The sequence below is a fragment of the Muntiacus reevesi genome, chromosome 6 (genome assembly GCF_963930625.1).
Source record: "Muntiacus reevesi chromosome 6, mMunRee1.1, whole genome shotgun sequence".
Lineage (NCBI taxonomy): Eukaryota > Metazoa > Chordata > Mammalia > Artiodactyla > Cervidae > Muntiacus > Muntiacus reevesi.
In genome coordinates, this window is record NC_089254.1 from 97,318,205 (window position 1) to 97,341,699 (window position 23,495).

General features: G+C 36.5%; 1 protein-coding gene across 3 annotated transcripts in view; it reads left to right on the plus strand.

Moving 5' to 3' along the window:
• IFT56 (intraflagellar transport 56) overlaps positions 1-23,495 on the plus strand; it is a 36,993-nt gene that overhangs the window by 2,637 nt on the left and 10,861 nt on the right. Inside the window, exons 1-9 of one of the 3 annotated variants that reach the window (XM_065939528.1) lie at positions 836-912; positions 2,173-2,205; positions 2,532-2,646; positions 4,876-4,925; positions 6,599-6,744; positions 7,666-7,837; positions 16,717-16,791; positions 20,856-20,958; positions 22,332-22,387. In XM_065939528.1, coding sequence (XP_065795600.1) covers positions 2,203-2,205; positions 2,532-2,646; positions 4,876-4,925; positions 6,599-6,744; positions 7,666-7,837; positions 16,717-16,791; positions 20,856-20,958; positions 22,332-22,387 — 720 coding nt within the window. In that variant the 5' untranslated portion in view covers positions 836-912; positions 2,173-2,202. Of the gene's footprint in view, positions 1-819; positions 913-2,172; positions 2,206-2,531; positions 2,647-4,875; positions 4,926-6,598; positions 6,745-7,665; positions 7,838-16,716; positions 16,792-20,855; positions 20,959-22,331; positions 22,388-23,495 lie in introns of those variants that run through there. The other 2 variants (XM_065939527.1, XM_065939529.1) reach the window with 2 other exon arrangements.

Here is a 23,495-nt window from a genome sequence, read left to right on the forward strand (position 1 = left end):
TTTAGGTCACTACAAATCAACAATGATCTGTTTAATTTTTACTTTTTCACTTATGTTTTTGACTTATTCCCACATAGAGTGGGAAAAAAAAAAATCTTTTGCCAAAAAAACAAAAAACCTCACGGTAATTCAGACTTCTCCTTCAGGATCTCACACCTTTCCTCCAAAACAGGACTTTTGTTTCATTGGATGATGAATTCATGAATATTTTTTTACAATGGTCATAAATGATTCGGTGGTCTTCTAAAATCTTTAATTCTTATAGGTCCTGGCAAGCCTGTTCAAGGGTGATAGAATGATTTAATGCCTTGTCTTCAGTGAAAAGTTATAACCTATGAATAAATATATGTGTGTGCTCATGGGACAGGTTTGAAGTGTGAAGTTAAATGCAGTAGAAGATGGGTGAAAACATGGGCGTTCGAATCAGTTGGCTCCGTGGTGCCTTGCACCACACTTAACTGGCTGTATGTGGCCTTGAGGTCACTGCTTAATTTCTCTAACCTTCAGTTATTTGGCATTAAATATTTCACAGAGTTCTTATGATCCTTATATATCATCCAGAATTGTTATGAGGCTAACTCTTAGATACTTCCTGGAGTAAGGTGTCAGTAAACACAAAAACAATTGTGAAATATTTGAGGACAAGGTAGTTAATTGTGCTGAGTTCTGTGGGTATCAGTTTGATTAAACTGAGATTATCTTGCTTCCATAACTTGCAATTTCCTATTGTTCATTAATAACTTAACATAGCAGTTTTTTAAACAAGGGCTTACCATTCAAAGTATTCTTTTTTTTTTTTCATGAAATTTTAATGTGAAGTTCAAACGTCATGTTGGGGAACAAGAAGAGGATACTAATCTGTGGATTGGATACTGTGCTTTTCACCTGGGTGACTACAAGAGAGCTTTGGAGGTTAGTTAAAGTATTTTTTTTTTTTAAGTAACTGTAGGGTTTTGAAATGTTACTAAGTTTTGTATTATAATAATACATGCTCATGGTAAAATTCAAGCAATATAGAAGGGAACAAAGGAAAAAGGAAAAAAGTCACCCTGTCTGCCTTCCTCCATCCTATTTCTTTGTTAACTGAAGTAAGCATCGGCTCTTTTTTGATATATTGCTTCAGAAATCTTCTATATATGTTCAAGTATATGTAGCAATGTTAGTTTACTTTTTCCTTTTAGATATATACTAATGAGATTGTTCAATATATTAATATTAGTCTTTCTTAAGAAAATCTTCAGAAGAAAAATAAGCCCTTTTGATTAAAAGTTTTATGATTCTTTTCTCCAAAATAGTTCGTGGTTATTTTGCAAGGTTAATTTTAGACATAGGAAAAATTATTTTATCTTTATATTTTTTAATATTTTAATATATTATTTTTTAAATATATTTAAAAGTATAGTTTTGAAAGTTGTTTTTCTTGGTCATTGTAAACCCTACAGTGTAGTTAACAATCTATGGAATTATGGCTGTACATAAAATTTGTAGATGCCTTATGTCAATAATTTTTTTTTATGTCAATAATTTTTAACTCATAAATGAAATTGTTTTGACCTTTCTTACGTATTCTCACTCTCAAAATGTAATTTAAGGATATTAAAAGCCTGCACTACTAAAATGAAAAATATCCGAGATCAGGTAATGAGAAACAGATATGAACAAAAGCAACAAAATCAGTGAAAGAAAAGTGAAGGTGTGAAGAGGGCAGAATAGAAACTGATAGTATTTGTGAAAGATTTAGGAGAAGAGAGAGTAGTTCAAATGGAGTAAGAAAGAAAATAGGCATGTGGTTGAAGACTGATAGTAAAACAGTATATGGAAAATGTAGTTGACAAAGTGAATTTCAGAAACTGTCCTTAACAGGGAAGGAAAAAACCCTCAAAGACCAAATTTTTAAAATGTAAAGCCAAGTAAACAAAGCCAGAAAACAATTAGCATGAAATCAAATTTGTAGCATATTAAGGTTATCAGATTTTAAGTTAGCTGAAACTATGCATTTTAAATGTCTTTTTAAGTTAACAAAAAGAAAATATTTTAGTTGTTTTTCATTTCTGCAGTTTGTTAGCCCATATCAATATTAAAAGGGAAAAAAAAAAAACAAGTGTAGGGTTCTATGGGCAACAGTCCCACATGGGTAGGATTGAGCCCTAACTGCAGTATTTAATATTACAGGTATAGAATATAAGGAGCACATGTGTGTACATGGTAAGTCGCTCCATTTGTGTCCGACTCTTTGCGACTCTGGACTGTAGCCTGCCAGGCTCCTCTGTTCATGGGATTCTCCAGGCAAGAATACTGGAGTGGGTTGCCATGCCCTCCTCCAGGGGATCCCCTCCAGGGACTGAAATTACATATGCATCGGCAGGCAGGTCCTTTACCACTAGCGCCACCTGGGAAGCCCTAAGGAGCAAATAGAATTCTCCTAAATGTGAAGTTGCCCAATCAAGAACTCCTATTCCATTATACATAAAGGAATGGCCCATTGATTAGCTTTACTGCTATAAGGGATCACTGGTTATTGTATATTTCAGGAATATGAAAATGCAACAAAAGAAGAAAATTGTAATCCTGAAGTCTGGGTGAACCTAGCCTGTACCTACTTTTTTCTTGGAATGTATAAACAAGCTGAAGCAGCTGGATTTAAAGGTAAATGAGCCCTTTTAATATCTGATATTCATCACTAATACTAAGAGTCATTTTGGAGATTTTTAAACTTACTTAATACCTCTCTCGAGGAAAAATCAAGTGACATTAGAAAGCTAAAAAAAAAAAAAAGAGAAAGAAAAGCTCTACTCTTCAAAGAATATTGGATCTTAGCAACTTTATGTTTAACGGCAGAATTAATCTCTGTGTGGCTTACCCTTACCCTCCCTACTTCACCTCCCCAGAAGCTACAGCCAAAAAGCAGAGGGATGAGAGAAGAAAAAGACAAGATGCCTTTCTTAGGCCCTCCTATGGTGAGACATTCATGCTGTTGGTAGGAGTTGGGTATAGTTGTTCAAGCTCTCATGAATGTGGATTTTATAGCTTCTTGCCCTACTTGTAAATGACAAGCCTAGTAATCTCAGCTTGAAGAATCCAAATTTCTTCCCTTTTGTTTGACTTATGAGGTCAGTCATCTTAGGAGAAGTGAATTCAGATTTGCCAATAAGTGTAGGGCAAAATGGAAATATGGGAGGAAAGATTAAGAATAATTAGAGTATGAATCAAATTAAAATCAAAGAAAAATAGAGAAAGTGGGGAAAAGAATGTTTGTTAGGAAATATGGGAGCGACGAGTGTATTCCAGGGTAGAATTCTTAGAGAATTAACTGGTAAATACATATTTAGATAGAATTCCAGTTCAAGGTCATGGAAAATCTCTTAATTTGTACCCAAGTTGTTTCAATTTACTGATGTAGTTTTTCCCAGTTCGGTTATAACAGTCTTTGAGTTATTTATCTCATGTTTCTAGACTTTGTGCGTAGAACAGTTAGATGCATGTAAGGTGATCAAGGTAACTATCTCTCTTTCCATATATATTTTTTCTTCTTTAACATTGAAGTATGACTTTTTGTTGTAAAGAGATATATTAATAATATTGAGTGCCCAGAATTAGGAAAATTCTCCAAGAGCACAAAGGGGATCTGGAATTTAAAAGATGTTAACCTTTTTGCTTGGCTACCCCTTTTAGATGGCAGATTATCATGCCAGATCTGTGGAGAATGGGCTAGTATTTAGGAAAATGCGTGTGAGTGTGCTCAGTTGTGTCTGACTCTTTGCAACCCCATGGACTGGAGCCCACTGGGCTCCTCTGTCTATGGGATTTTCCGGGCAAGGATATTGGAGTGGGTTGCCATTCCCTTCTCCAGGGGATCTTCATGACCCAGCAATCAAACCTGCGTCTCCTGCAATGACAGGCAGAGTCTTTACCACTGAAGCACCTGGGAAGCCCCATTTAGGAAAACATGGCAGTGTAACTATGAAAAGAAGAGTTCAGAGGGAATTGACAACACTGAAAGGTTGTTGTTGAACACGCAAAGACGCCAGGATCCTTGGCTTCCAGAGGAAAAGAATTCAATCTGGGGCCAGAGACGAGGCTTGATCGCCCAGAGCTTTTGCGTAATAAAGTTTTGTTAAAGTATACAAGAGATAGAGAAAGCTTCTGACATAGGCATCAGAAGGGGACAGAAAGAGTACCCCCTTGCTAGTGTTAGCCATGGAATTATATACTCTCTAATTAGTTTTGACAGTGAATCAAAAGAATGTCTGGAGGTTGTAAAGACCTCCCTAGACCTACTCCCATAATTTACACCTTGAGATAAGCTGTAAAGGTATAAGATAAGGATTAGCCGGAAGGTTTTTTCCGGAGACTGTCTTCAAGCAGGATACATTATTGTTATATGATCCTAAGGAATGTTGAGGGACAAAAAAGTTTGTCCTTTCTTGCTCTTTGAGGATTCCAGACCCCTCTCTCCTTGGGGACCCCTAGACTTCTTATCAACCTGCCTAGGAAATGACTCTCTCAACTGGATTCCTGTATGTACTGACATGACCACAACCATCTGCTTCCCGTGTCTGGTCCCGCGTGTGAACTACGCGGGAGGGGCTGCTGCTGGCACTGAAGGGTCAGGCTGTGCTTTACCACGACAGAGCCAGGAAGACCAGTGTGGGCATGAGCAGAACTCTAGAGTGTTTTCCCTCTGGTCCTTGATGATGTTCCTTCTACTGCAGTAGGACTAGACTAAAATAATATATTTTATAGCAGAGACATAGCAGGATCCCATGGGTAAGGATTTGGGAATATCCTTATCTGAGTCTCATGTCACTCCTACAAGGGACTAAGTGCCATAGACAATTGAGATCTTTAATAAGCACCTTGGATTTTTTTTCTCAGCTCCAAAAAGCCGACTTCAAAACCGCGTTCTCTTCCACTTGGCTCACAAGGTATTTTTGTGCTTATTTCACCTTTTTTAATGTAAAATCTTATTTTTCTTTTTTAATTGACATAAATTAAAACTTTTGTTTTTAAAATATTTTTCTCTTTCTTTCTTGTTACCAACATGGGTGAAAGAGAATTAAGTAGAAATTCTTGTTAATGATATGTTTAGAGCAAGTAGAATACAGGTATTAATTTTATAGGATTTTTCTTCCCCATTAATGTTTTTTACCCTGTTAATTTATTCCGAGATGTTAGGTTTTAGTTCTTCTTAAGCAATAGTCTTTTAAGATTAGTTTGTTTCCACCATCTTATTGTCTCTTAGGAAGCAGAAGCAAAGATGCCTTGTCCTGACTCCTGAAAATAAATACATACTTTTCCGAATTGCCTGCCTTATGGCAATAATTTTGATTATCATCATAAAATTATTTCTTAATACTTTTTCATATTATAAAATCACACATTCTAGTAATCAAAATATAAAGATGCAATAAAAAGATATTTTTGTTGTTGTTCTGTCGCTAAATCATGTCTGACTCTTTGTGAGCCCATGGACTGCAGCACACCAGGCTTCCCTTTCCTTCACTATCTCCCAGAGTTTGTTCAAACGTCTTCCATATTTAAAGTTAACTATATTTCAACCTTTTGGCATATCCCTTTAAGGATAATTATTTTTTATATGCATATTTGTATTTTTGTTCATTTGTTTTGCAGAATGGGACTTATGTTAAATATATACTTTTGTATTCTACAACTTACCTTTAAATTGTGAACTGTATCCCTGAGTCACTAGTCTTCAAACCCATCTGTTTTAAATAACAATCCATTATATGCATGTGCCACAATTCTTTCAGCATTTCCTAGTTATTTGGCTTCAAGATTGATTTTGATTTTAATTATAAAAATGTAATTCTAACATCCTAGAAATAGACTTGTTAGGTTATTGAGTATGAACAATAAAAATTTAAAGCTGTTAATTGATAGTGCTAAATTATTTTACATGGAGTTTATCTGTAGGTAGTATTTGAAAATAATTATTTTTGGTGTATTTAAAAATTTCATGCTGTAATTATCTCTCTTTGTTTAGTTCTTTCAATTTTTGCTTTACATGTTTTGCAGACTCTCATTAAGTGCATACAGATATAGAATTGTTATGTCCTTTTAGTGAATTGAAACATTTATCATTATCATTATGAAATATCTGTCTTTATCTCTAAAACTCTCTCTTCATGTAAACACTGCATTGTCATGTTTGTGTAGCTCTATCAGCTCTCTTTTGGTTAGTGGTTGCCTATTACGTCTTTTTATATCTGTTCATTCTTTACTTTTCTATGTCCTATTTTAAATGTCTCTCTTATAAACAACATATAAAAAGATAGAAACATAGAAAATAAAAAGGGAGGGAGAAGATATAAAGAAAGAAATAGAAAAGAAACAGAAAGTAAGAAGAGGGGGGTCAAGTAATTAATGGGTTGTAACTAAAGACTAAGACTCTGCCTCTGGAGACTATTTTATTCCGTCTGAAGGCGAGGTAGAGAGACTGGGAGCTGAAGGGAAACAGGGAGAGCAGAGGCACGTGGCAGAAGGAAGGGGGAGTTAAATTTGTGTTACCTAAGTGCTGATTTCTCTAACCATACTCTAGCATGAATTTTTATATGTCTTTTTTCTCTTACAATTTTAGTTTAATGATGAGAAGAAATTGATGAACTTCCATCAGAATCTTCAGGATATCACAGAAGATCAACTCAGTTTGGCCTCAATCCACTATATGCGATCTCACTACCAAGAAGCTATTGATATTTACAAGCGAATACTGCTAGATAACAGGTGTGAGTCCTGTTGTGCCTCCTTGAACTCTCATTTTGTTACTTTCTTCTGTACCCAGTTTGGCTGAGGACCTAGTGTCCTTTGGTTCTAATATCACCGTGTGTTCAAATCTGTTTAGCTAATAATCTGGTGAAATTAAGAACTCCTTATTGTCTAGACTCCTCATTGTCTAGACTGTCTTTCCCCGTCTTAATTGCCCTCCCATTAAGTTTCAGTACCACAGGTATATTGTATATCTGGTTATGTACTGTATGTATATCTGTATCTATGTATATATATAAAATAAATATTATTTTTCATCTCTCCATAAGAACCAAGTTTCGCCCCTTTGGGGGTGATATCACACCTGTTGAAAATGCATGGTGTAGGTGTATCATTGTTCAGTGTTGTAGTTACATTGAAGGTAATTTGCTAACAAAATTAGAAGCAAACTGTTCTGAAGAACTAGTATTCCAGCTTTATCACTGACTACTTGGTCTCTCTTCTGCATCCCAGAATATCTCATCCCTCTCCCTTCTCCCTCTTTTGCTTTACGTTCATAGTCTCCCACTTGTTCCCATTCTCAGTCATCAAATCCGCTTGCCTTGTCTGTCCATCTTCTGTATGGTGTCGGCTTATTTGCATTTATACCTCATTACGGATTATATTAGTTTAGTTTTGTTTTTTTAACATGAACAGGTAGTGGTTGAACTTTTCCCTTTCTCCTCTAGTTGTCATCTTTTACTCTACTTATATCAAAACACTCAAATACTATAACACAAAAAGAAAAATACTACACTGATCATATTGCCTTTTTCTTTAAAAAAAGAAATGTCCTCTTTGCCTTGCTGTCCAGTTGAGCCATTAAGAAATGTCTGTAGTTTGACAGCATTTTTGTGAAGTAGACTTAAATTGTGAATCCTTAATTTTTTCTTCTAATAGGGAGTACCTTGCCCTCAATGTTTATGTGGCCCTATGTTATTACAAGCTGGATTACTATGACGTGTCTCAAGAAGTCCTGGCTGTTTATCTTCAGCAAATTCCTGATAGCACCATCGCACTCAATCTCAAGGCCTGTAACCATTTTCGCCTTTACAACGGCAAAGCCGCTGAGGTAGTGATGAAATCTGTTCTTAATTCATTTCATTCCAGTTTGAATTACCCTACACTTCCTGGGTTATTGATAAAACTATTATCTGTCACTCTTGATTAATATCCCCTTGTTATTGCCAGTGTGATTCTGTAAGAACCCAACTGTATAAATATTTATACTTACCAGATATTCTAACAAAGAATGTTGACTTCTGAACTCTCTGTGTGCATCTGATATACTGTAGATGATCTTTATCTATGTCTTACATTACCTTAAGTATGTTAAAAACCAAATACTTTTGCTTCTTTCTCTGAAATATGTTTGTGGCTCAGAGTCGTCAACATGTAATCAGAAACCTAGAGTTTTCATCACTCTCTTCTTCATCCGCAGTCTACTTTTCTACCAGTTCCTATCTGTTCTGTTCTAGATGCCTCTTTTCTCCGTGCCTTCTTCTTTGCCACTGCTCTAGTTCAGGCATTCCTTACCTTTTGTTTCAACTCCTTAAATAATTTTCCTGCCTCTCGTCTTTGCTCTCTTCAGTCCAGTCATTGAGTTTTTTTTCACACGCTCATATCCTCCTAGTGCCATGGCTTTGTAGGCAGCATTCTGTTTCCTGGAGTGCCTTTCTCTGCCTAGTGATCCTTCAGTATCTCTTTAAGGTTACTCCCAGAAGCAGTAGTGGGGGGCATTTTATAAGTAGTTAGAAAGTGGTTAACTTATAGGCACTGTGCAGAATACTTTGTATCCGTTTTTTAGTTTCCCTCACAATCCTGTGGATAAATTCTGTTATATAGCTCTCTCTTTTTTCTTTTTTTCCTTGTTGTTATAGCTGTCATTTTATTTGAAACTCAGAGTATACAGAAGTCCATACATTATGATCTCATTTTATTAAACTACTCACAAACACATGCATACACATATATATATACACATAAACATAGATATAAATAGATCTATAGATATATAGATAGCATGTTCTATATCTATACAGATTCGATATATATATTTGAATATACTTTGTGTACAGATATGTTTAGGTTAACCCTATGAGGGAGGTCCATGAGTACAAATTACTTCCTTGGCCATTATTTTAGTTGATGTCAGAAGCCACCAAAATTTAAATGCAAAATTTCTTTATGTGTCAACACTCTGCCCAAAAGATAGTGTAAGTGGCATCATACCAGCCTAGAGTAGGGGAAGGAATCATTGTGATGTCATGTCTGACTCTTTGGTGACTCCATGGACTGTAGCCTGCCAGACTCCTCTGTCGATGGGATTTTCCAGGTAAGAGTATTGGGGTGAGTTACTATTTCCCTCTCCAGGGGTGTCTTCCCAACCCAGGGATCAAACCTGCATCTACTGCACCTCCTTCATTAGCAGGCGGATTCTTTACTGCACCACCTGGGAAGTCCAGAATAGGGGGAGAGAGGAAGAAATTGAAACTAGAAAATTAAGTACTATATCAAAGCAAAATTTATTGTGTAATAGCAGGAAGAACTATTAATATACTTCACACTAACAGCAGATTGAGTTGCTAAGTGAAACAGCATTTATCAGCTGGTGGATGGAGAACACATATCCTTAACATTTGCTCAGGTTCACTTTTCGTGACTTATGTTGATAAAGGTGCTCACTTGAGGCAAATGAAATTCTTACAATTAAATTGCTTAGTATGCAATGGAACGGTTGCTTTATGTAATGAAATAAAATACATTCTTGGATATCCTCATTTCAGCTAGAGTCCCTGCCTAATTGACTAGTTCCCAGCATCAGCAGTTTAATAGTAAACTGGATTTGCAATTTGATCTTTAATTAGAGTTTTGGTTAAAATAAATTAAAAAAGTATGTTTTTGTCTTTCTATATTGAGTCAGTCTTGGGGGCTTTGCCAATTTTGGCATAAGGTCCAACCTTTTAAATGTTTATATTTTGTCTGCACATGTTCTTTCCATAGTCTGGAATGGGTGACATGGCTAACCAATATGCTCTAGATGTAATGCTATCTAATTCAGGACAGCAAATTGTACTTCTTGTTCACTAAAAGGATGCTTTTTCATTTGAAATTGTGCATGTGCAGATTACATATTGATTGTATAATGTTCTCCAGCAGTAGATAACTATAACAAATGTACCCTAAGGAGCTTTCTTTTCTTTTTTTCTTTTTTACAGCAATAGGATATAGTTTGTATTTACTTACAATAGTTTTATTAAACCTTTTAAAAGTAAGCATTCCTCTAGTATCTTTTATAATGGGCTCTATATTGTATAATTCATTCTGTCCCCAAACACCAAAACATTCTGCTTTTCTGTAGTAAGCATGAAATATTATGTAATGATTCATTCAATTCTTAAAGTCCTTTGAACAACTCACCCAAAGTTATACAACTAACAAGTGAGAAATTCAGATCTTTAAAGCCCATAGATAGCTGATTCATGTTGATGTGTGACAGAAAACAACAAAATTCTGTAAAGTAATTACCCTTCAATTAAAAAATAAATTTAAAAAAAGAAACAAAACAAAACAAAAAATAAAGCCCATAGACTTAACCACTAAAATTTAATGTAAATTTAGGTGTGCAATTCTTCTTCTCTGCTCTTAACTTATATATATATACACACATTCACAAGTAATAATACAGTTACCAAATAACAAGCATGATTTTATATATATATACATATATAAAATCAAACAATATTGTTATTATATCTTACCAACAAATAATTGGTAATAATATGGCTATTATATATGATTTTATATCTATATAAAATCATGCTTATTGTTGCCTAATTACCTTTTTTTTTTCCTGGACAAGTTTTATTATTCACAGAGAGGAAGGAGCTCTGCACTTGGCTGTGACTTTCCTCGTGATTACCAGGACATTACTCAGCTCCTCTCCCTTCTTCTTGGCATGGGTGTGTGTCCCCACCCTTTTCTTGATGCATTTGAGGCCTGCTCTCAGAGACCTTGAGCAGCTCCATGGCTTGCCACTCCGAAGGGGTGAAGCTGCAGGCCTCTTAGATCATGAGGCTTGTTCTTGGTGAGGTGCCCCCAGTCACAGTGGCCGTAGCTCTGGTGGCTCACATTCTTAGTCATCTTGTAGGCCTTGCTGACACCCACGATCATGGGGTAGCACAGAGCCGTGGCAGTGAGCTGCATGGGGGCCCTTAGGGTCCAGATGGTGGTGGGTCCTAATGGAGCAAGGCCTCATGAACCTGCTTTAATTATCTTTAATCTAGATAAGCTTATTGAGGGTTGAGCCTTGTGGCATTGGTATCCCAGGACCTGGCACAATGTATATACAAAGTTGATGCCAATGAAGTAATGGTTGAATGAGAAATTTAAAATATGACTAACAGATTAAGGGAGAGTCATGTTTGAAAAAAGGAGGAAGTTCAAAATAGGTCAATAAAGATGAAGATTAAGAAAAAACCATTGGATTTCATAACTGGGATTTCCTACGCTGATTGGGATATCATTATTATTGAGTGTTGAAGCTAGATGTCAAGGAGATAAGGAGTGAATGACTAACCTCTTGGACTGAGAAACATCCTAAGGGATATGGCAGAAGAAAGACAAGTAGATGATGAAGATATAGAAGCAGTGAGTATAGGATGCTTCTGAAAGGAAGGAATAGTTTCAGAGGATAAAGAAATTTTATCCAAATTCCAATCTTAGGTTACTAGCTATGTAGTTTCAGTACAAAGTATGCAAAATAACAATACTGAATTTTTGTAGGTTTTTGTGATGTATATAAAGTCCTTAACTTTATATACATAGTAAATAGTGAACTGAGCAATTATCAAAGATTTTATAGGCTGAAACATAGTTAGATTTATCTTTTTCTTTATGTTTAGTGCTTTTTGTATTTTGCTTAAAAAAAATATTTCCTAGCCCAAATTTTGTTCTCTGATATTCTAAAAGCTTATTGTTTTGCCTTTTACAAATCCAAATTATCTGTAATTATATCTAAAAGGTTTTATTTCTCAATTAATGACAAAGATTAACAAGTTAGATTAAAAAGACAAAACCCTAATGCATATTTTAAATATTGTTGTTGTTGTTGTTGAGTCATTAAGTCTTGTCTGACTCTTTGGGACTCCATGAACTGCAGTACTCCAGGCTTCTCTGTTTATCACCAACTCCTGGAGCTTGCTCCAACTCATGTCCTTGAGTCAGTGATACCATCCATCCAACCATCTCATCTCTGTTGCCCCCTTCTCCTCTTGTTCTCAGACTTTTCCAGCATCAGGGTCTTTTCCAAAGAGTCAGCTCTTCACATTGGGTGGCCAAAGAATTGGAGCTTCAGCATCAGTCCTTCCAATGAATATTCATGGTTGATTTCCTTTAGGATTGATTGGTTTGATCTCCTTGCTGTCCAAGGGACTCTCAAGAGTCGTCTCCTGCTCCACAGTTCAAAAGCATCAGTTTTTCGATGTTCAGCCTTCTTTATGGTCCAACTCTCACATCTGTATATGACTACTAGAAAAACCATAGCTTTGACTATGCGAACTTTTGTCGGCAAAGTGATGTTTCTCCTTTTTGATATGCTGTCTAGGTTTGTCATAGCTTTTCTTCCAAGAAGCAAGCATCTTTTAATTTGGTAGCTGCAGTCACCCTCCACAGTGATTTTGGAGCCCAAGAAAATAAAATCTGTCACTGTTTCCACTTTTCCCCATCTATCTGCCATGAAATGATGGGACCAGATGCCGTATCTTCATTTTTTGAATGCTGAATTTTAAGCCAGCTTTTTCACCTTCCTCTTTCACGTTCATCAAGAGGCTCTGTAGTTCCCCTTTGCTTTCTGCTATTAAAGTGGTAGCATCTGCATATCAGAGGTTATTGCTACTTCTCCCGGTAATCTTGATTCCAGCTTGTGCTTCATCCAGCCCTGCATTTCACGTGATGTACTCTGCATATAAGTTAAATAAGCAGGGTGACAATATACAGCATTGACGTACTCCTTTCCCAATTTTGAACTAGTCCATTGTTTCATGTCTAGTTGTAACTGTTGCTTCTTGTCCTGCATATAGGTTTCTCAGGAGTCAGGTTAAGGCGGTCTGGTATTCCCATCTCTTTAAGAATTTTCCACAGTTTGTTGTGGTACACACAGCCAAAGGCTTTAGCAATGAAACAGAAATAGATGTTTTTTTTTAAATTCCCTTGCTTTTTTCTATGATCCAGCGAATGCTGGCAATTTGATCTCTGGTTCCTCTGCCCTTTCTAAATCCAGCTTGAATATCTGGAGGTTCTCAGTTCATCTGCTGCTGAAGCCTAGCTTGAAGGATTGTGAGCATAGTCTTGCTAGCATGTTGAAATGAATGCAATGGTATGGTAATTTGAACATTCTTTGGCCTTACCTTTCTTTGGGATTGGAATGAAAACTGACCTTTTCCAGTCCTGTGGCCACTGCTGAGTTTTCCAAATTTGTTAGTACATTGAGTGCAGCACTTTAACAGCATCTTCTTTTAGGATTTGAAATAGCTCAGCTGGAATTCCATCACCTCCACCAGCTTTGTTCATAGTAATGCTTCCTAAGGCCCACTTAATTTCACACTCCACAATGTCTGGCTCTAGGTGAATGACTACACCACTGTGGTTATCTGGGTCATTAAGACCTTTTTCGTTCAGTTCTACTGTGTGTTCTTGCCACGTCTTCTTAATCTCTTCTACTTCTGTGATTCCTTGCCATTTCTGTCCTTTATTATACCCATCTTTGCACGAAATGTTCCCCTGTTATCTCCAGTTTGTTTGAAGAGATCTCTAGTGTTTTTAATTCTATTGTTTTCCTCTATTTCTTTGCATTATTCACTAAAGAAGACTTTCTTATCTCTTCTTGCTGTTCTCTGGAGCTCTGCATTCAGTTGGGTATATTTTTCCCTTTCTCCTTTGCCTTTTGCTTGTCTTCTTTTCTCAGGTATTTGTAAAGCCTCCTCAGACAACCAATTTGCCTTCTTACATTTCTTTTTCTTTGAGATGGTTTTGGTCACCACCTCCTGTACAATGTTATAAACCTCCGTCCATTGTTCTTCAGACACTGTCTACCGGATCTAATCCCTTGAACCTAGTTGTCATCTCCACTGTATAATCATAAGGGATTTTCATTTTAAATATAGGAAACAGAAAATTTGAATATGAAAGCATGTGTATCATGAGGAATATTTCTTACATGATTTCTATCATGTTTTTGTACTTTTAGACAAGTCATTTTAACTCTAAATTAAGATGACCTACATCTTCTATTTATACCTCTATGTTTTAGCAGCTTTATTGAGGCATAACTAACGTACCATGTAGTCACCCTTTTGAAATATACGTTTCTGTGGGTTTTAGTGTATTCACCACTGTGTTTAATCTTCACCACAGTCAATTTTATTCATTCATTTATTTATTTTTAAACACTACCCCCCCCCCCCCCCATTTTTGACTACACCATGCAGCTTGCAGGATCTAACTTCCCTAACCAGCGATTGATTCCACACCCTTGGCAGTGAAAGTGCTGAGTCCTAACCACTGGACTGCCAGGGAATTCCCACCACAGTCAATTCTAAAACATTCCCATTACTTCAAAAAGAAACTCCGTAATCTATAGCTATCAGCCCCCATCCCACCAACCCCAAACAGCTACTAATCCACTTTCTGTTTCTATAGATGTGTGTGTTTTGGATATTTCCTCTAAAAAGGAGTCACATATTAATGCTATATAATCTTTTATGACTGGCCTGTTTTACTTTAGCTTAATATCTATGAAGTTCATTGTGTTATAGCATGTTTCAGTACTTCATTCATTTTTATCACCAAATAATATTCCATTGTATGGATGTACCACATTGTATTTTTCCAGTTGTCAGAGATGGATGTTTGGATTGTTTCCACATTCTTCCTACTATGAATAATGCTGCTGTAACATGTATATACATGTTTTGGGGCATGTTTTGAATATGTTTCATTTCTCTTGGGCATATAACTGGAAATGGAATTCCTGGGTCATACGGGAGCTATATTTAATTGAGGAACTTTCAGACTATTTTCCAAAGTGGCTGCACCAGTTTCCATTCCCACTAGCAATATGTGTAAGAGTTTCGAGTTTCAATTTTTCTACATCCTTACCAATAGTTGTTATTATCTGTCTTTTTTATCCTAGCCATCCCAGTGGGTGTGGAGTGGAATCTCACTGTAATTTTGATTTGTATTTTCCTGATAACTAGAATGATGTTGAGCATCTTTTCATGTGAAATGAGTGCTGCTTTAAATTTTATGCCCTGCGCTTCTCACTTACCTCACTTTTCATCCTGGTTGGCCCTGTCTGAGATCAAAGCTAGCCTCATAATACTAAAAGATTTTGTCTTTTCACTTTCATTCATTTTTGAATGTGCAGTGAAGTTTTCCAGAGACAGCATGATTTCAAAATAGATTGATTGCAGGCACAGATATGCCAATCAAGCTGTCATCTGTTAAGGCAGACCTTGAGGAGACTTGCAAAAATACATAACAGTACCATTCTTGTCACTAAATTTTTTTTATTGGTAAATACAGTTTTTTTAAATGAAAAAAATGTTATTTGTGTTAACGTGTAGTAAGTTTATTAGTACTTTTGATTAATTGAATACTTTAAATTTCTGTTTTAATTTCTAATATAATATATATAAATGGCTATAACCCACATAAACACAAACTCTTTGGGATGCTTAGTAATTTTTAAGGTTTAAAAAATATCTTGAGATCAAAAAGCTTGAAAACTGCTGAACTAGCCTAATATTACCCAAGACTTTGGAATTCCTGCTGTAGACAAGAGGAGATTAGTAAAAGGTTGCTAAATAAGTGTGCATTCCCATATGACATCAGGTAGAACAAGTTTGTAGTGCTTAGTGAGAACAGTCAAGAATTTAATTATTTTATCCAGAAAATCTTAGGTATCCACTGATGGAGGTAGAAAAAGAAGGTGAGAATTAGTCAGAATTATAGATTGGCAAGAAGGAATAGCAGAAAGCTGAGGAAGTGAATAAATAAACCTCAGATATTACTAAAGACACTGTAGAAATGGCTGACCATTTGTTCTAGGGGAAGTTAAAGAAGCAGGATAAAACAAAAGAGATCTGATAGTTCTAATAAATAGTAACATAGAGGGGAGAAGGTACATTAATTGCATCATGTAAATAAAGGCCAATTTAGCAGGAAGAAAGTATAGGAAAGTTCAGGACACAGGTGGAATGGTCAGATTGAAGAATCAACCTTAGTGGACTTCCCTGGTATAACAGTGGTTGAGAATCCGACTGCTAATGTAGGAGACACAAGTTCAGTCCCTGGTCCAGAAAGATTCTGCCCGCCATTGAGCAACTAAAGCCTGTGCGCCATACCTACTGAGCCCGAGCTCTAGAGCCCTTGACTGCAACTACTGAACTACTGAGCCCGAGTGTTGCATCTACTGAAACCCAAGTGCCTCAACCCAGTGCTCTGCAACAAGAGAAGCCTACACACTTCAGTGAAGAGTAGCCCCCTCTCACGGCAACTACAGAAAGCCCACGTGCAGCAGTGAAGACCCAGTGCAGTCAAAAATAATAATAAATAAGTTAATTAAAAATGTTAAATAAAGAAAAATAGCCAACCTTAGTTGTTAAAAGTTTATCACCTGAAAGGAAAGACTAACTCTAGGAGTCTTCAGACTCGGTTTCACCAGTTTCAGACTTTCTGCTTAGAGGTTCAGTCATTTAATGTTTATAAGCCTTAAGGTTCTCTTCTGTAAAATGAGAATAATAGTTACATTGATTATTTCTCAGAGCTCTGCAGAACAAAGGAAGCAGCATGTTAAATTCTTTGTAAGCTATAAAACTTTGTAATTCTTACAGGTGATGTAAAAACTATACACTTGTCATTTTCATAAGTCTTTCCTTTTTTTAATTTCAGGCAGAACTCAAAAGCTTGATGGACAACGCTTCTTCTTCCTTTGAATTTGCTAAAGAGCTCATCAGGCACAATCTGGTGAATAAGAGTTTCCAGTCTTGATGATTTGAGGCCTACCCTCTTTTGAGTACATCACAGTGGTTTTGGGAAGATGAATGAAGGGAGATATCTCAACAAGTATTTCTCTACTCCAAGTGTTGTTGAACTTGGAGTTCAACAACTCTTTCTTGTGGTGGAGGAGAGAGAATGAGTTTAAGATATCAGGTTCTTTCCTTACTGGGAAGGCAGTAACACATACTTAACATTTAGAAAGAAGTGTGAGGCAGTGAGATCCATGTGTTCATTTTGTTGGTGAAGACAAAGGAACATATCCTTTACTTTCTGATGAAAGTGAAAATCCTTTACTTTCTAATGAAAGTAAAACTTGAGCTGGTCTTTGAAGAATGACTTGGATTTAAAGGGTTCATTTGTGGCAAGAACGTGGATGAATGAATGAAGAAGATGTATGTGAGCTGACTGAATTTACTGGAACAGAAATTTGCACTGGGATGGTTGCTAAAAAAAAAAGATTCCGATGAAGTTTCAAGTTTGATTCAATTGACTCAGCAGTAAAGTGGGTGCAGAGCAGCTGTATTCAACTCAGACACCTGGGAACACTGAGCAATTTACTCCCTATTGTTGAGTTTCAGATTCCTTGTGTGAATGTGGCAGTAATAATAGCTACACATTTTCCTTCTAATTTCTCTGTACCTTCATTAGCACTAAGTCTCCCAGTACCGATGCTGAAAACTGTAGCTGGTTTAGACTCTCTCTTTCCCCTTATCTCTGATACTCAGTCACTTAATGCTATTAATTCTTCTTTGGCGGTGTCTCCTATATATATCCCATTCCTCCTCTAACTCAGGCCTCCATCACAGAGTTTTCTGAGGTTATTTTGCATTATGAGCTTCTGCCTCTAACCTTTTCACTTCTAATTTAGTCTATAATTAAACCCAGATTCATTTTTGTGGAGAATGATATGTTAGAGAGAGTAGTCTGGAAATTAAACTTGGAAAGAGATTAAGACTGGAGGACAGGTTTAGGAGTTTTCATAAGAGTAGGGATAGCCAAAGAGAAGTTTAAAAAGAGAGAAATATGGTTCCAAGAGAGTGTTTGTATTTAAGGAGCTGGAAGAGGAGAATAAGAAAATAACGCAAAAAAGGGCAGGCAAGAGAAAACACCTACATAATGTACAACCCCTTCTGCAGCACAGGTTTGTGTGCATGGGTCCACTCATACACAGATTTTTCTCAGTCATAAATACTATAACATCTGAGGTGGGTTGAATCCTCCTATATGGAGGAACTCTGTATGTGGGTGGCTGACTGTAAATCATATTTGAATTTTCAACTGTGTGGAGAGTCAGCGCCCCTAACAATCCCCCTCACCATTGTTCAATGGTCAACAGTCATTTTATAAAATTTTTCTAATTTTTATATAATTTTTAAAAGCTATACTCCATTTACAGTTATCACAAAATATCAGCTCTGTGCTCTGTGTTGTACAAATACATCCTTATATCCTATCTTACCCCCAGTAGTTTGTGCTTCCCCCACCCCCCGAAGACTGCCCTCCCCACTGCTAACCACTAGTTTGCTCTCTGTATCTGTGAGTCTGTCTGCTGCTTTTCTGTTCTGTTCACTGGTGTGTTGCATTTTTTTTAGATTCCACATATAAGTGACATCAAGTTTGTGTGACATAAGTGACATCAGTATTTGTCTCTCTGTCTGACTTATTTCACCTAGCATAATGCCCTCCAGGTCCATCCATGTTGCAAATGGCAAAATTTCATTATTTTTTATGGCTGAGCAATATTCCATCGTCTATACAGACCACGTCATCTTTGTCCATTCATCTCACCTGTTGATGGACATGTAGGTTGCTTCTGACGTAATGTCATTGTGTTGTGCTGCGCTTAGTCGCTCAGTCGAGTCCGACTCTTTGCGACACCATGGACTGTAGCCTGCCAGGCTCCTTTGTCCATGAGGATTCTCCAGGCAAGAACACTGGATCGAGTTGCCACGCCTTCCTCCAGGGGATCCTCCCAATCCAGGGACTGAACCCAGGTCTCCTGCATCGTAGTGGATTCTTTACTGTCTGAGCCACCAGAGAAACCACCACAGAAGTTGTAATGTCATTACAACTACACATTTAATCACCCAGGAGATTTAAAAAAATATTAATGTGTGAGATTTTTATTGAATGGTTGGGCTAAGGTTCAACTATCAATACTTAAAAGTTTTCCAAGTGGCTATAACATACAGCCAGAATAAAGAACCTTTATATGTACATATAACTGGAAGGTGCGTATTAGCTAGTGATGGGAGCTATAATTGGAGGGTGGGATTAAAAAGAAAAGTGAGAAAATGGTAATTTTCCTTTTGCCTGTTGTAATACTACATGTAAGTTTTTTTCTAGTAAATACAGATTAATTTTATAGTTTAAGACAAAACCTGAAAAAAATATTAAGCAGTATAAATTGTTACTGACATCAGCTTTCGCAGTCAGACCTGATGTCAAAATCAAGTACATCATATACTAGCTTTGTAACTTTGGGTAAGTCACTAAACACTGATGAGTCTCTATGTTCTCTTATGTAGAACAGAGGAAATCATACACCTACCTTATTTCCTTGTGAAGATGAAATGAGGTAATATATGTCAGGTACCTCAGCAGTATACAGCGTATAGTAAGCATTTAGTAAATAGTGCTTTTATTGTCATGCTATGGCCACTGGTGTCAAAACTGGAGATGTGTCATGGAGCAAGAAGAGAGGAAAGTCTATTGGATTTGGTCAAAGGGCTTGATATTTGTGACTTGTAGAATGGGTTTATTAGTGTGCGGAGAGCAGCAGCAAGTTTTCTGGGCAGTGAAGGAGTGAGAGGAAGAGGAGGAAGTTGAAACAGCAAACCACTTACTCTGCAAGTGTGGCATTGAAAAAAGGAAAAGAGTACAGTGCTCTTCAGAAGGAACAGTGACACCAAGTGAAGGGAAGATTTTTCAAGACAGCAGAAACCTCTGTGCATATTTAAAGTTGAGAAGTGGGACCAGGATTAATGAAATAGAATATTAATACAGAAATAAAATCCATATGGAGTTAAAATCATGACATCAAAGAAGACAATTGTAGGAATTAATCTTGGCAAGGGAAAGGAGCGTCTTAGACAAGGAGAACCAAATAAGATGACCAGATGGATATTTTGATATAGAAAGAAGAGATTAGGTAGTTTATGCTTGATTGCCTTGATTTCTGTATATTTGTGAAATAACAGTAGTATGTGTCAGAAACCGTGCTAGGCTCTGGGTACAAAACAGCATGTAAAACCATCCTTTCATGGACAGTGTTTTTGTTTTAGCTATTCTCTGTAGCTTTTATTATCATATGACAGCATACTTAAGTTTGCTCTTTGAAGGTCTCTCCCCATTTTGAGTATAGACTATATACAGACAGGAGAATGACTTTTTCCTAGTGTAGCCCTGGTATTACAATACCAGGCATATAGTAGATGCTAATAAATAGTTACTAATATTTTAATAAAAATATAACCTACAATATGCCATGCATGTAGCCCACTTTAACTTATTTTATCCTTATGGTAACTCTAAAAGGTGGACATTAGTAATGCCTTTTAGAGATGAGGAAATAATCTCAGAAGGATTTCATAAATTCCTTTATGGAGTTTTTAATGTAGAATATCTGTCTAGAAAAAAGTTTCATAAATTATTGGGTACTTTAAGAGTTTCATACAGTTCCTATGAGGAGAAAAGGAAATATATGCAATAGGACCATGCCTTTATTCTATTTCTTACATTTAGGATGACTTTATTTTTTTGGCCGTGATGCACATGGGACTTAGCACCCCAAACAAGGATCAAATCTGTAGCCCCTACATTTGAAGCACAGAGTCTTAACCACTAGACTGCCAGGGAAGTCCTTAGGATGGCTTTTTTTTTTTTTTAATGAGGTCAAGGTTATATGTGTATAGAGAAAGCTTCAAAAATACATACTTCCCTTCAAAGAGTAACTGTGTCAGCTCCGTATGTATTTCTACCAATAAACATACTCATGTTTATTGCCATAATAATGTTTTTTCTGTCTTTAGGTAGTTTTCCGAGGAGGAGAAGGGGCTTTGCAGGTTTTGCCTCCCCTGGTTGATGTCATTCCTGAAGCTAGGTTAAACTTAGTGATTTACTATCTTCGTCAAGGTAAGAGAAATGTGTCTTGGTCTTGCCTATGTAAGATATTTTAGAACATTTACTCTCTAACTGAACTACTTGCTTAACCTTTAAAATCACTTCATAATACTTCCAAAAATGTATTTGCAGCAGGTTCACAGAACAGAACAAATTTATTCATATTTATTTGTTGTGCTTTTTGTCTTTATCTCCTCTTTCCTCTTCTGTTGCTTCCAATCTCTCACCCATTCTGGTTTTTTTCTTTTCCTCTTATTTTTCTGCACTTTGTCCTGTATTCATTTTATTTCAGGTTTTCTGTTGTTTTTCCTTTCCCTCCCTCGTTCCTTCTTTTTTGTGTGTTCCTCTGAGTGTAATGTTCATCTACACTTCCTTGTGTCTTTTCTTTCTCATCATTAACTGTATTTGCTCTAATTATCTGTCTTTCTGTTTGCTTGCACCCCCAGTTTCTGCGAAATATTAAGATGCGAAGTGAGCATGGTATTTGTTGCCCCTAAGTAGGGATAAGTTGCAGACACAGGCCCAAGCAGTCTGTTATCTCGCAGTTGTGGACACAGGGTGGGAGCTCCCACGCAGTGGTGCTGGCACTCTGCCACGGGCCTCAGACTAAGTGTGGGCCTTTGAAGGCGCATGGTGGGAACCAGCCAGACAACATATTCCTCACCGAGGGAAGTGTGAAGTGTTTATTAACAGGAGACCATGAACCTGCAGATGGTTCTCTCTAATTTGATACATCAGCACAAAGAAATAAGCTTTTGGACAAGAAGTAAAGAAACACCTTGTGTATTTTATAAACTAATTTTTATTCTAAGAACTTTCAAACGTAAACAAAACAAAAGTTGATAGTATGAACACCCAAATAATAACCCCAGATACAACAGTCTTATAGCTATTGCCAGTCTTTCTTCATTTATCCGCCCTCTTCCAGTTTTGTTGTGAAGTATTTTATGAGACTGATGCGCTACCTACTGCGCTAACGAGGCACCTTGTTGTGAAATATTTTAAAGCGAATCCCAGCCTTCGTGTCATTTTACTCCTGTGTACTATATATATATATATATATATATATATATATACATATACATATACACATATATATATTTAAAAATGGATGTTTTTCTTATATAATTACAATGCCATAAGCATATACTTCCCTGTTCCTTATTTTTAGCTTGAACCCTTAAGTGCTTCATGTCTTAATATGGATTTCCTACAGGTATTTGGTTGTCTACTACTAAGCGTTGAACTTGATGGAGAATTAAGAGACAAGAAAAGCATATCATACTTCTCATGAGTGTTTGAAGGACCTTGTCATTTGGGGCAACTGTTTCAGAAAAGTTTGCTAGGATACAGACTAATATGGCTACTTATTTCCTTTATTTCAGATGATGTACAAGAAGCTTATAACTTAATTAAGGATCTGGAACCTACTACTCCTCAGGTAATTGACAATATGTTACATTTTTACTAATCAAGTTCTGTTGAAGGTGGAATTTCTGTTGAAAGGTAGTTGGAAGGCATATTAGGGAAGATTCCTGCTTGTAGACTCTCAGGAAAGTTGTGTATGTTGATCTGGGAATATTACGTGAGACTTTTGATATGAGAATCAATATTCTGGGTTTTCTTGATATTTGTAAACTCCATAAATGTGGTCATTTCCTCAAAAGGGTTGAGGTTTGAAAATACTGAAATCTAGAATTCTGATGAAACTAGACATGGAGACTTCCATCACCAGTATGATTGTCTGTACTGTGTCTTTGTCCCCTGCTGGTGGTTCGCTCCTTGAACTCAGGCACTGTTTATATTGTGTCTGCAGCACTATGAACTCTAAGCATGTACTGGAGCATCCCACTATTGAGTGAAAGATTGAAAAATATTTCCAGGTCTAAGTTGGTATATTTCTCAAGTGTATTAAGAGCTTCAGCATCTTTTGTTTTATTCTTTTTAAGATCTGTCTTAAATAAAAATAGTACCCACATAAAAATCAGAATTCCTGGTGATCCAGTCATTAGGATTCCGTACTTTCACTGCAGGGGACATGAGTTTGATCTCTGGTGAGGGAACTAAGATCCTGTGCGGTGCAACAACAACAACAAAAAATTCATAAAGCTAAGGAGAGTATCTATTAATGAGTAGAACCAAGTCTGAAGGGGTACAGGTAAGCCCTCAGGACTCCAAAATGAGAATACATTACAAATGAGAATCAGAAGATTTTTTTTTTTTTTGAGGAAAGGAAGGTTATTATATAATTGGAAAGGGATAATTATATACATGTGATAGGGTCACATGTATATGACCCTATACATGGTCACAGAGAATGGCAGTGGCTGATAAAGTGTAAAAATTGTTACATAAACATATTATGGTTAATTTTTTACATTGAATTGAAATAAAAATAAAACTCCTGTGAAGGTCCACTGAGTTTTTCTGCTGAAGATTGAGAATTTACAAATATGATGAATTCTGTTATATGAACACTTTCCTGAGAACCAAATAAAAGTCTCCTAATTCTTTCATTCTTACCAGGGATAGAACAGAGCAAAGTGACG